Source organism: Drosophila arizonae, chromosome 3, assembly GCF_054131065.1.
Source record: "Drosophila arizonae isolate 15081-1271.41 chromosome 3, UAZ_ARI_1.0, whole genome shotgun sequence".
NCBI lineage: Eukaryota > Metazoa > Arthropoda > Insecta > Diptera > Drosophilidae > Drosophila > Drosophila arizonae.
In genome coordinates, this window is record NC_142923.1 from 27,504,254 (window position 1) to 27,517,316 (window position 13,063).

At 40.2% G+C, this 13,063-nt stretch overlaps 2 protein-coding genes across 13 annotated transcripts in view; both read right to left on the reverse strand.

Moving 5' to 3' along the window:
• Positions 1-134: 134 nt before the first annotated feature.
• LOC108610308 (peroxisomal acyl-coenzyme A oxidase 3) lies at positions 135-9,395 on the reverse strand. Of its 2 annotated transcripts, none has more exons than XM_089464067.1 (6): positions 9,103-9,395; positions 3,600-3,777; positions 2,587-3,510; positions 2,399-2,524; positions 1,286-1,631; positions 135-1,223 (listed from the first exon to the last, which is right to left on the reverse strand). In XM_089464067.1, the coding sequence occupies exons 2-6, from the start codon at positions 3,732-3,734 to the stop codon at positions 667-669; spliced, it is 2,088 nt and encodes a 695-aa protein (XP_089320193.1). In that variant the 5' UTR covers positions 3,735-3,777; positions 9,103-9,395; the 3' UTR covers positions 135-666. The 2 variants fall into 2 exon arrangements, with proteins under 2 accessions (XP_089320193.1, XP_017857805.1); XM_018002316.2 differs by having other exon boundaries at positions 3,600-3,749; positions 9,103-9,394.
• Positions 9,396-9,942: 547 nt separating this feature from the next.
• Positions 9,943-13,063, reverse strand: part of Pax (paxillin) — a 31,747-nt gene continuing 28,626 nt past the window's right edge. For all 11 annotated transcript variants that reach the window (XM_018002322.2, XM_089464071.1, XM_089464068.1 and 8 more), the window contains one exon: positions 9,943-10,563. In XM_018002322.2, the coding sequence (XP_017857811.2) occupies positions 10,297-10,563 (267 nt within the window). In that variant the 3' untranslated portion in view covers positions 9,943-10,296. The remainder of the gene's footprint in view (positions 10,564-13,063) is intronic.

The following is a 13,063-nucleotide window of genomic DNA, read 5'->3' on the forward strand; positions in this document are numbered from 1 at the left end:
TATATGCTTGCTGGGCCGACTAATTATAACAAAAGGCAGCTTTTGTTTTGCCCCTAAACTATGAACCACTTTACACTAAATCAATTTGGGCTCATAAATAATTCCGTTAAAGGCTTCAAAATCAAGTCAAGTCGAACGATTTAATGCATTTTTATTCACACAACTCGCAACAGATCTTAAACATTTAGACTCTAATATAGTGGATTTACATGAATATATACCACATATATTTATATGTATGTATATAGTATTTGCTGTTTCAGTTTAACTGAAATATGATTGATAGGAACAAGTGTTGATTGTTTTCGTGTCAAAATCTAGAATGGGGGAATGTGGGTAATACTCTGAGAGAAACCGTAGAATATCGCTATTTCTTTTAATTGCAAATGTTAAAATTTTTCAATAATTTCGTGTATATATATATATTGCTTTCACTTGGATTTGCTGCAACCACAAAACTCGTCAAGAATTAAAGGAAATAAAACAATTCAAGGCCTCTATAAAAATCCCTATATATGGTGTGAATACCGTTACAGTAAGAGCTAATACCTGGATGCGATATGACTATATAACAGTAGCTATACATCTAGCTAAATTGGTTCACCGACTGATCCAACTACCCATCCACTTGTCCCCCCCCCACTTGTCCACGTCCCGCTGCCTGGCTTAGAGCTTGGACTTCTCCTGGCCCTGGGGTATGATCACGTCGCGCCACCACGCGGGCCGCTGGAAGGCACCCTCGTTGGTCATAAATTCGTTCTGCAGATTCTCGTAGAGCAGCCCGTCGGCACGCGCAATCACCGAGTTGAGTGCAAAGTCCGGCGGAGCAATGGCATCGGCCACGCTGACGGCCACGTCCTTCAGCTGCGCACAGCTCTGCAGGAGGCGCTGCTGCACGGCAGACGCAAACTCGCCGCCCACGGCAAAACCGCCCACATAGAACGTGGTCATATGGCTCTCCAGCAGCCACAAGGCGTAGACATCGTACAGCGTGCGCAGCACCTGGGCGTACGGCTCCTCCAGCCGCAGCTGCCGCACGTGGGCCACAAAGCTGCGCAGGGCGAAGTACTCGGCGTAGGCCAGCGACAGCTCCCGCGCGCCCCTCACCTGCGAGTTGTTCCGCGCCTCGAAGCGATGCACGCCGGCGGCCAGCTGCGCCTCGATGTGGGCCGTCGTGTGGGCCATCAGGTAACACAGCAGCCACTCGTAGCAGCTGAGCGCAACTGCAATAAAAAACAGATTTAATGCCATTGCCCGCAGTAAATTGATTCACGCGCTCGCTTACACTCCCAGCTGTCCAGTGGACTCTGCTGCCGCAGCTGGGCGAACCGCAGCTGCAACAGGGCCTCGCGACGCTGCAGGAACGTGACGCTGCCGATGGGCGACTCCAGCTCCTTGGCGCTCCACTGGCGCAGCAGCCAATTGGAGGCCTGCTGTCCGAGCACGTTATTGTCGCCCTCGTAGGTGCACAGCGGATCGTGGTCGCTGCGCATCTGGCCCAGCTTGGAGGCGTACAGGTATCCATGCCCGCCGCACGCCTCGCGCGCCTCCTGGATGGCGTCGCGCGCCGACCACGTGATGCGCGGCTTCGATGCCGATATAATCGCGTGAATCTCCGCTGCGTTCTGGGTCTGCAATCGAAATTGAAAGCAAATTCAGTGGAATCCGGTAATAGCGTCCGTAAGGCATACTTATATGAGCAAACCTATGTGATTATAGCGTCCTCGGATATAACGACGGTCCCTTGAGCGTCGTTATAAGCGGATTCATGTGTATTACAATTTGAAATTGGAGTGAGTTTTAAGATGGAAGTGAGTCTAAGTACTTAGTAAGCGTATCAGATTCATGTTCTTATTACGATTTCAAGAAGAAATTGAGAGACCTATGGCAATACATATCGAATAAGCTAGCACTGTTCAAAGAGACGCCAGGATATGATAAAATAATGAAAGTAATACTGTGGCTTTAACAGCAGAATCTCTTCTCTAAGTTTGTCAATTCTTAGTTGCCTCATATTGTCGTAGTTCTTGAAGAGAAACAAATATATATTATGATTCCGAAAGCTGAACTGGTTGTGCAAGAGAGGAATACCAAGAATTCTTGATTGCCAATAAAATTATATAATATAACTTGTAGTAAATATAACTTAAGTAATATCTCTTGAGAAATTTTTATTGATAGGAATGTCTGAAGTTGGTCTAGACCGAAGAGCCCTACCTGCACTTGGCGTAGGCTTATCGAACTACTATATTAAAATCAAGCTAGTTGCAGTTGACTACAGATAAGTGAAGTATCTAGACACATACTCAAAGAAATATCAATTCATTCACGACTTGAACTAAAGTTTTCTTTTATGTTTCAGTCAAGTCTGCGCAAGTTCTGCGACAACTCAACCTACCAATATGTCGAATCCGTTCGAGTCCGCCTGGGAGCGGGCGATGATCTGCAGATATATGTTGGTCAGCTCCTCGACGGCAATCTTCTGGACACAGGCACAGGCCAAGTAGGGGAAAATGCGATATTGCTGTGAGAGAAAGAGACGAGCATTAGACCTAGAGAATGGATGAGGTATACGACTCCACTTACATGCAGCTGGTACTCGATGATGGGCATCTCCTCGCCCTCCCGTTCCGGGCCGAACTGTTTGCGGACTGCGGCATAGCGGACCGCGATGACGGCCGCGCTGCACAGGGTGTTGGCCGACTCCTGCATGATGCCGATGCGCCCCGCCGAGAAGCCCTCGAGGGCGGCGCCCAGTGCCTGGCCGGGATCAGTGAAGACGCTTTCGTAGACGCCCTCGGGCGTCACGTTGCCCGTCCGATTGAGATGATTGTCGCGCGGTATGCGATAGTTGGTGAAGACCACAAAGCCGTTGTCGATGCCATTCAGGCCGCTCTTCTCGCCAATGTCGCCGACCAGGACGCCCGGATAAGGCAGCAATGTCTTCGGGTCGCGAATGGGTACGAGAAAGCCATGCAGTCCGTGGTTCTCACCGTCGGCTGTGATCAGATTGGCAAAGGTCACGGCCACGGTGGCCATTTTGCCCAGATTGCCCACCCAGCACTTGGCCGCCTCGAAGTCCGGCGTGTTGATCACGAACTCCTGCGAGCTGGGATCGTAGGTGGCGGTGGTGCGAACTCGCTTTGTGTTGCTGCCGTGCGAGACCTCCGTGACGGCCAGGCAGGTGATGATCTCCCGGTTCCAGGCGGCGTCAATATACTTGGTGTGCTTCTCCGTGCCCATCGCCCTGATCGCATTGTTGAACAGGCCCACGCCCAGCGCTATCTTCACGGACAAGCTGGGCGAGTAGCTGTTCAGCGCCTCGTTGATGTACATCAAATACTTTGTCTTGGACGAGAAGTTCAGGCTCTCGATTTCCTTGGGCACCAGATCCATTTGCTTCATGCTATTCACCTGCATCGCGACCACCCGCTTCTGCTCGTCCATAGACAGGCTACGCGAGGCGTGTGCAAACAGCGGATCACTTTCCAGGCGACGCCACACATTGTACTGGATAAGAGGGAATGGAATGGAAGTAGATGAGTTGCAGTTTGAGAGGAATTGCAATTGAATGACAACTTGAATAATCTTTAACTCACTTTGATGCGCAGTCCCTGCTCCGTTTCGAAGATCAAACGCAAACGCTTCCAATCAAAATTAGCGCGCTTGCGGTAAACAGCAAGACCTCCGCCCGTTGGCAGATCGGGAATAAAACTGGTGTCCACCTTGTCCATGCTGTCTGTATTTCACTGTGATAGAAATAATAATAAACAGAATCTGATAAGCTGAATTACTAGCCGTTGCGTTACATTGTCTGATTGGAAGTCAACTGCTTTTAAGTGAAGTACTTCTGCTTCGATAACCGCATGCAGTTGAAGCCATAGTAAATCGGTTAACGGGTAAATAGAGCAGTCAGTTACCCGCTTGACATACTCGCGGTTGTGGTGCAACTGTGCATGGCTAAGCCAAGTGACAAGCCACAGTTTGAGGGCGACTGTTTGTTGCCAAGAGCCAATACACAAACCATACAGTAGCATCCAAAATAATCAACCACAAGATTATGAATCTATAATTTGTAGTCCATAATCCAATCTTCTTTTATCACTTTCAATAAAACTTGGAATTCCGACAGACTTCAATCTTTGGATTGTCAAATGAAAATAACACACCTGGAGCTGAGTGCAAAACGATTGTGGAGATAAGCGCGAACGTAATTAAATTATCGCGATTTCTAAATTGTCCAATAAAAGTGCTCGGTGCCGCACAGGAATCTGAATTTAAGTGATTCAAGTGTCTGAGAACATTTATGACACACACTTCACACTAACAGGCAATAAACTTAAGTTTAATTTTTGTTCACATATAAACAGTGGGCATAAGCCGCACTACAAGTCAATAACAAAGGAATTTGGGGATCGGCCTCCACCTAGGGTATATCGGTTAAGTTTGGGTATGTAATGATTAATGTATAATTTATTAAGCGATATTTAATTAACTGTTGGGGTATATAGGAAGTATTAGATCTACATAACACGTATATGCCATGAAGAAAATGTTGTTTTTTTTTTCAATTTCAATTTCATATAAAAGTCTGCTCAAAAGCTATTCTTAGCATAGTTTTCAATGATAAGCTTTTACATCAGTTCCATTGTTATCCATCGATTGAATATATAATATCTAAATATCATAATGAATTCTGCGGAATTTATCAGCAATTAGCGGCAGTCGCAGATAATATTGGAAGATAAGACGAAAAAATAGTTGAGAAACGAAGCTTCTCATATTATAATATTTTGATATCTCTATGAAGGTTCAAGAGCGCAAATTTTGTTATTCAGACGCTTAATTAGCAATTCTCTCTCGAATTCGCTATGTCGCACGCTCTTACTCTTTCCAGCTCACCTTACCTTCCCGTCACTCTCTCTCTCCCTCTCTCTCTCTCTCTCTCTCATTTATCACACACACCTTTACACTCTCCTTCTCTCCGTTTGTCTCTCTTATTTTTGCTGTAGATTTATGTTCCAAGAGTGCTTCAATGTGACATTATCTATAGCCTAAAACTGAATGCTTAATATTGTCATTGTTGAAGAGGTTTCAAAAGCAGTTATGGAAATGTGACTGACTTTCAATTACCCTGGGAATACTTAATTACGCTGAATACTTGATTATTGAATTGAAAAATAGTAATAAAATTCACATAAATGATCTCGTACTCGTAATTTTTTGATAATAATGAATAATAATAATAATAAATTAGTATTTTTGATAATTTTAATAATTAATACTTTAGTAGTTAGTTGGATTTTCTTGATGCTAAATCAATATTTCAGCTTTAGCCCACTAATGCGTATTACTAGTTCATATGACATATGTAAAGTGTCGACATGTTTAAAGAACGAAGCAGAAAAAAATTATGTATACTACTAGGTCGGCATAAAAGTTGTTTGCTTACACTAACAACCGCAAATTGTAAATAAATTTAGAAAAGAAACAAGTAAGAAAACTCAACTCGAGTGTGCTCGACTAGATACTACCCTGAACCAACCTAATCAAAAAACACATTTAGCATGGCTCAAAATTGCAATTTTGATATGTTTTAAAAATATAAATGAAATAGAACACTCATTAGCTTATACAGTGTAAAATATTTATATGTACTAATGTTAAATCTATTAAATTCCTTGTCCTGAATACTCTACTTTGAATACTAGAATACCAACTATAAGCTACAAATTGCCTCAAAAGACCTAGCGCTAATATACATACATACATATATGTGTATGTATACATTAGATAGATTTAAACAATGTCTTTTATTGTCACTCTCAACTGATTACCCATGTTAATTAGCAAAAGTCAAAAAAACGATAATTAACTAAAAAGTAAATGAGAGCATAGGCTAAAAACGTCTTGAATAAGTTTACATTGGAGCGAGCTCAATGAGCGAGAGTAAATGAAGCCTTCAAACGGAATGAAAATGATGCCAAAGCAAAGAGGCGTTGAATCACTCGAGATTATGCATGCATTTTCTACTTCGCATTTGATTGGCTTGACAAAATCAGTGCGATGCCAGCGCTCAATCATACAGATCACATTTTCATATGCTATGCACCTTAATAAGGAGTCCTTATGATCTTTCCCTCTCTTTCAATTGTGCAGAAATCGGTTCGCGACAACCATGCACACACACACACTCCTTCTCTTTAAATCATTCCGAATTAGTTATACTGGCATCTCACTTGACCTTTAATATTTTTATTCAATAAAACATTACGGGTTGATTTATAGTTTTTTAAAGGTAAACTTGGCATCAGCGCTATATATACGGTCATTAAAAAAAAAAAAGAAATGCAAGGGTCTAGCTCTTATATTCTCTGAGATCGACGCGTTTAAACATACGGAAAGACAGGCAGGGCCAAGTCGACTCGCCTCGTCGTTCTGATCAAGAATATATGTATATACATTGTGGGGTTTTCCACGCCTCCTTCTGCCTGTTACATACATTTTAACAAAACCATTATACCCTGATTTCCCCATTTCAATGGGTTCAGGGTATAAAAACAACAACAAGCCTATGCCTAGAACAGCAGCGACAACAAGCAACTACGAAAGTCGTTAAACAGAGCGTAAATATATATACATATGTACATACATACATATTTATATACTCGTATATATCCATATTTGTAAGCAAATGAGGGAAGTACTTCAATTCGACTAGAGAAAAAGGGGCGTGCGTCAGTCGAGAACAAAATTCACGCAATAAAAAGTAAAATAAACTAGAAAAAAAAGTTGAACAGAAAATGCGCCGGTAATGATGACTGGGAAACACTCTTGACCATTCCCGAAATATTAAAAAGTTTAGTTGTTCCACTTCAGATTATGCTGATTTGAACTACTAAACTCATCAGTGAACTATAAAGTTAAGTGGCTCAATTGATTATGAACGATTTGTTTAAATATTTTGTGGGTCCACTTCAAAGTAATAATATTTGAACGAGTCATTCAAATGAACTACTCAGCTCGCTCAGTGATGATAGTGAATGATAAAGTTAATTTGTTCAATTGATTACTATCAATTCATTTAAAAGTTTAGTTCATCCACCCGAGAATATATTCATTTGAACAATTCACTCAAGTGAGCAACTAAATTCTTTTATTCATTAGTCAACAGAAAAGTTCACTTCTTCAATTGATCATAAACGAACAAGTCATTCAAATGAACTACTATTCTCATTCACAGCTAAGTGACCGATAAAATGAACTATGTAATTAATATTTATCAGTTTCCCTTTATACTCTGTTCATGAAAAGTTATTCAAATGAACTAGTAAAGTCATTCAGGAAATGATAAATTTCAAATCAATGAAACGTAAAATTCGTTTACTAAATTAACAATTCATCAGAAATGTATATTTGTACATTTGAAATTAACTAGAAACAATAATGTTATAAATAGCTATAAATGCTTGTATTATTTATTTAATATTTATTCATTAACTACCAACTGAACGAATTAGTTCTTATTAGGAAAATTACCGAGTGAACTTGACTTCCCAAAAGTTCTTATTGATCGTTGACCTTGACTAGCACTTTGACCATGAAACTAGTCATAATCTTTAGGGAGTTCGCGGTATAAGCCTTATCAAAAGCTGCGCCAAAATTTAACTTGATTATAAAACATTTTCTTTCGATTTCTAATTTCCGCTCAGATTATATTAGAGTATACATATCCTATAATTTTTAATATAAATATATATATAGTTTGCAATACCTGACTACAATCAATCTGAATACTTCCATTAGGCTCACGTTGCTAATCTTAGTCTTTCATTTTTGTTGTCGAGGGCTCGGTTCGGTGGCGATAAAACTAATCAGTTAATACGCTTTAATTATTGGGGTAGGAAATGTTATGATAAATCGATTAATACTCTGAGATGACGTAACGACTATTATGATGGGCATATGGCCCACTTTTCAGTCCTCAGAATTAAAGGGTATCAGCAGAACGGTAGGTCTGCAAATTGAGTCATTATTGCCACGTGATAAGCTATGCAAATGAAGTAGTTGAGCAGCCACTGGTGAGCTTGCAATTACCACAGTGTCCGCTCAACTGTGCGTGTGCGTCACTTGTGACTGCAAAACTGCAGCTGCAAACGGCTGTCACAGCGCTTAACGTTTGCTCGACTAATTTGTCAGTGCGCATTACATGTGTAAGTGCGACCCAGAGCAAATCGCTCCACATTAAACACTTTTATGGCTAATCAGTGGGTGGAATCGGAATTGCGTGTTAAACCCAATTGGACACCAAGCTACGCCCACAAACACACACAAAGAGCACACCCTTGCCAACTCTCACCTCGGCTGTGCTCAATGAATGTAAACATTCAAATTTCTATAGGCAAAGTTGTGGAAGTATTGTACCGAGTGCTGCATCTGTGCAATTGTGTATGTGTATGTGTTAAATGAATGCAATTTAAGCATTAATTTAAATGCAGCAATTGGCATTAAGTGATAACAACAACTCAGCAGCGAAAACAACAATCACAACAAAAGGGAATGATAATAGCTCCAACTGTTAATTTCACTTTTATTTACATATCGCAATCATTGACAAATTGGTGCACACATACACATATAGACGCGCGCAAACACAGACAGACAGTTTGAGAGTCTGGCGGGCAATTGGTTCGTGTATGCCAGTGGCATAAATAAAATTTAATTGTATGTATTTTCTTCCTCTCTGCTCTGCGGCTTTGTTATTGCTCTCGCGTCAGCAAATGCGGGAGGCATGCGTGACTCTGACTTAGATTCTGAATCAGAATACCACCGCATGATATCATGACTCGCAGTGCAAACCTCACACACACACACACAGACTGTTTATTTTGTTAAGGACTTGAACAAGAGTTCTCATATTACATCACCGCATAAAAAAAAGGCAAGAAAAGAGAACTATTTGTAAACAGCTCTTGGTAGAGAATGCAACGAAGAGTCGAATGATATAATGCACGCACACAAGTTTATTATGTGGATGTATGTGTGTATTGTTTTGCTTCTCAATGTGTGTATATGTATAGTGTGCCTGTGTGCTTCACCAACCTGTAGCGCTTCCTGCTGACTCCGGTTGATGTTTGACTCTTCTTTTTTGTTGCTGCCGGCAAAGGAATTGCACAGACGGCGTAGGCAAATCAATTTAATTAATTTAATAATTAAAATAAATAAAACGATCTGGGGAATAGCACAGTAAACACACGCACGAAACGAATAACGAATAACGAGGCGGCGGACCACGCGACTAACAGGACCGACTCAACCGACACAGCCAACAGATGAGAAGTGAGTGAGCAGAGAGAGACTGACGCTGACTGATTCACAACAAGCGTTCGTGCTGCGAACCCTACCGTGTTTATAGGGAGCGACGGCCACTCACACACGCACACGCACGGCAATGTGGGAGCGCTGGTAGTTATATATTTACACACACAAGTTAATAGGTTTGCGCGAGCCCGCAGGCTGAGCTCAATGTCAAGCGCCAAGTGCGAGCGAGTCGGCAGCCGAGCTGCCGGCCGGCATCTTTAACAGATAAAATAATTCTCTGTGTGCGTGTGTGTGTGTGTTTGCATGCAAGAGCGTAAGAGAGAGAGAGAAAGGTGCGCAGATGGTGAGCAAACATACAAATTTGCTAGAGCATTCAAAACTGTAGCAAAGACAAATACGATAGGAAAACAGAAAAGAATACCGGCCAGTTACTTGTCGGTTTGATGCTTGTCGGTTTGTGTCTACGCTAAACCAGGCAGACAGCTGTTAGTTAACATAGCACTATTTAACGTTTGCCGATTAAAAAATTTTTTATTTAATTGTTTTTAGTTATTAAATATTTAAACTTTAACGACAACCTTTTTAATTTCCCCTATTTTCCCAAAATAAAAGTCTTTAAAATGTATTATCGTAATAATTTTATTTTGAAAGAGCAGAAATATCGTTTCGCCATTCAATTGGCAGGGTATTAGTGTCGTCTAATTGATTATTGTGATCCGATCTGATCTAATTTGATCTGATCCGATCTGATCTGATACATGTATGTATATCGTGTGTCCAGTGTTAATTATATTACTAATTTGACTCGGTTATACAAAGCGCAGATGAACTCTCATAAGGGTAAGTAAGGGGCACATAGAATCGTACAAAAAAGAAGAAGAAACAGCATATTAGGATCGTAACTCTATATATGTATGTATATATAGTTAGTTGTTGCAGCACATATGTAACGCTTATACGCCAGCTATGGCCAGTTCAACCGAATATCTTGTCGAAGCAGGCGTGGCAGTAGGGCTTATCCTTCTGCTCCTTGAACGTGCCCTTGTTCAGCTGCTTGAGGCAGAAGGCGCAGACGAAGTGTTCCGGATGGAATTTCTTGAACATGGCCGTAATGCAGCGCCCCGTTATGGGCTTCGAGCAGCCGGCGCAGAGCGAGCCACGTTTGGCATGATAATGTGTCTCGCAGTACGGTAAGCCCTCGTGGTCAAAGAACGAGCCGCCCTGGAACGGTTGTCGACAGTCCTGCAACACACAAACCAAAAATAATACAAATTAATACAAAATACATATTCTACATGCACTTTTACATTATTCGCATGTATTAGTTGATAATTTTAGAACTAATGGCATAATTAAGGTAAGTCTAACTGCGCCATCGGCCCAGCTTCCTGATCTATTTTCGAAGGTGTCTGCTCGCTCGGCAGGTTGCACAAATTCAAATTCAAAATCAAATTAAATGCTAATTACATTCATAAATTAGCTGCCAGTGAGCTATTTCGAAAATTTCTGAAATTGTGAAAGTCTGAAATGTGCCAAGCGAATTATTGAAATGGCGATTGACAGATGCTTTTGTACCAGTGTGCACAGTGTGCAAAGTATGTATACAATTTTGGCAGTATTTTGCGACAATTGAATTTTGTTTTGGAAAAACATTTCTACAACAACAACAACAACAACAACAACAAGACGTAGAAACCGCTTCAATTTAAACAATAACATTTTGCGCACGCTTTTGGCTGAGCGCCAAGTCCAAACGAATAGATATAGCAACACAGAGAGGCAAATAACTGTACATATATAGATTATATATAGATTATAATATATGGTAGCAATTAAATAATACCGTTATAAAACATTGCCTTGGTAAATGGAAATGGACTTTATATATCTGCTTTGTTTTAGTTACTTGATATGATATTTATAGATATAACAAATATATATGATGTATGTATATATAGAAGATAGCCTTTAAAAATATTATCAGAACCCGTCTAGTGCATATATACTCTCTTCTTCACTTTGATCACCTTTATAAAAACAATAAAACCTAATTAGAAATCCCGAAGGAGATTGTTCTTTTTATAGATCTATTAAGTCTATTTAAAAAACCATTTCATTGTTCTTTAATACAATGGTAACCTTGAGGCTTCACAAGTCAGGTGGCTTCGACTTGCTGATACCCTAGACTGATGCTAAGAACATGGGCAAATATATAGTTCTAGTTCTATTCAGATGAAGGGATATTTCTCTAATTCTCTTGAAAATCAACCAGATTAAGCAATGTGCTTATAAAATTAGTAAATGAAGGTAAAACGCTTAATTCGTAGCAGACAAGAAAATAGAGACGAAGAAAGTTTGCATAGGATAAGTAAATAAAAGTATCTGGCTCTAAGCCCTTTAAGGTTTTCTGTGATACGAGAACTAGTTTGACTAAATTGTAGAATATAATATATTTGATTTACTATGCCAAATCTATTTGATCAATGTATTCAATGTAGTCCATATAGGTTTTAAAATTTCGTTTGAGCTGTGAGAAGAGAAATTCGGAAGGTCCTTCATGGGTATCGATCAACTTTACTTATATACGAAGCTCAAGGAACATGAACTGTATATATGTATGTATATTTAAAGAATTTAAGAAATGGAGCTCTGCATATTCCTCAATGAATGGGTGACCTAAAACTTTGAATTAAAATCGTTGATTAATGATTCTGAATACGCAGGTAATGGATTGGAAGACCATTTTAATATGCAATTCCTTAGCGAGCAATGAAGATCTTAATAATTGGGGAGATTTGGCCTTATATAAAGTATTATTATTTTTATTGGTTGTTTAACAATTTTAGCAAATAAAACTTTTAAGTGACTGTAAATGCTTAATATGAATGGAGTATCGCACGTTTAACACGAGAGATCTGTTAAGCCTATGAAAAGGTTGACCTATCAACAAAGGAAAAATGGTATACGCTTAAATGTTGCTTCCACCTTTTATATTAATACAGTTAAAATGGGAAGCCACCTTTGGAATCATCATAATAATAAATAAATACTGAAAGCGCTCTAAAGCTGAATAATTCATAGATGGATGTATTTTGTTTGAAATAAACACAACGATTCGAATGGCAGCCAAATTTAGCGCTGATATATTTGAAATATTTAATTGGAATTTCCATAGAATTTTGAAAGAGAATCCGTTTGAGTTTCTATAAATATGCACAGTTTGAAAGCTATGCAGTCCGAGTGTATTAGTCAAATGACAAATGAATAAGGGAGCATGGGAATCTCGACTCTGTCAGGGAACACTCTCATGGAGAGCATTATTTTATAGGGGAATATTGTTGTGAGTGCAGATAAATTGTTATACATTTTTATATACAGTCGAAATCATTTGCTGATTTCTCGTTTGTGTTTTATATTTATGAGCGAGAAACGTCAGCAACCAAAATAGTTTCCACCCGTGGGCGGGGTCAAGGGGAGACGGAGATGGGGGTGGGGTATTGTTGGTATTGCGGTTAATCTAATCCGAAAATCTATGTAGCAATAGTGTAAATTGTTTGCAACTGAGCAACAACAACAACAACAATTGAAGGTCGTGGCACATGCGACATTCCAGCTCAAGGTCAGCGATATTGACTCTGATCTTGAACTGCGCCAAGGTCTGGCTGGACTCGGAGCACTGGGACCGGGACTAGAACTGGTCAGCAGATCCACCCTTGCGCAGCTCCATTTGCCAAGACTTTTC

What these genes read in the sequence shown, in the direction of transcription:
- LOC108610308 (XM_089464067.1), bottom strand. Translation starts at nt 3,734, where the DNA reads ATGGACAAGGTGGACACCAGTTTTATTCCCGATCTGCCAACGGGCGGA. An exon ending in AGCAGGGACTGCGCATCAAA is followed by an intron (nt 3,511 to 3,599) that starts GTGAGTTAAAGA and finishes CCTCTTATCCAG; the next exon opens with TACAATGTGTGGCGTCGCCT. An exon ending in TCCACTGGACAGCTGGGAGT is followed by an intron (nt 1,224 to 1,285) that starts GTAAGCGAGCGC and finishes TTTTTATTGCAG; the next exon opens with TTGCGCTCAGCTGCTACGAG.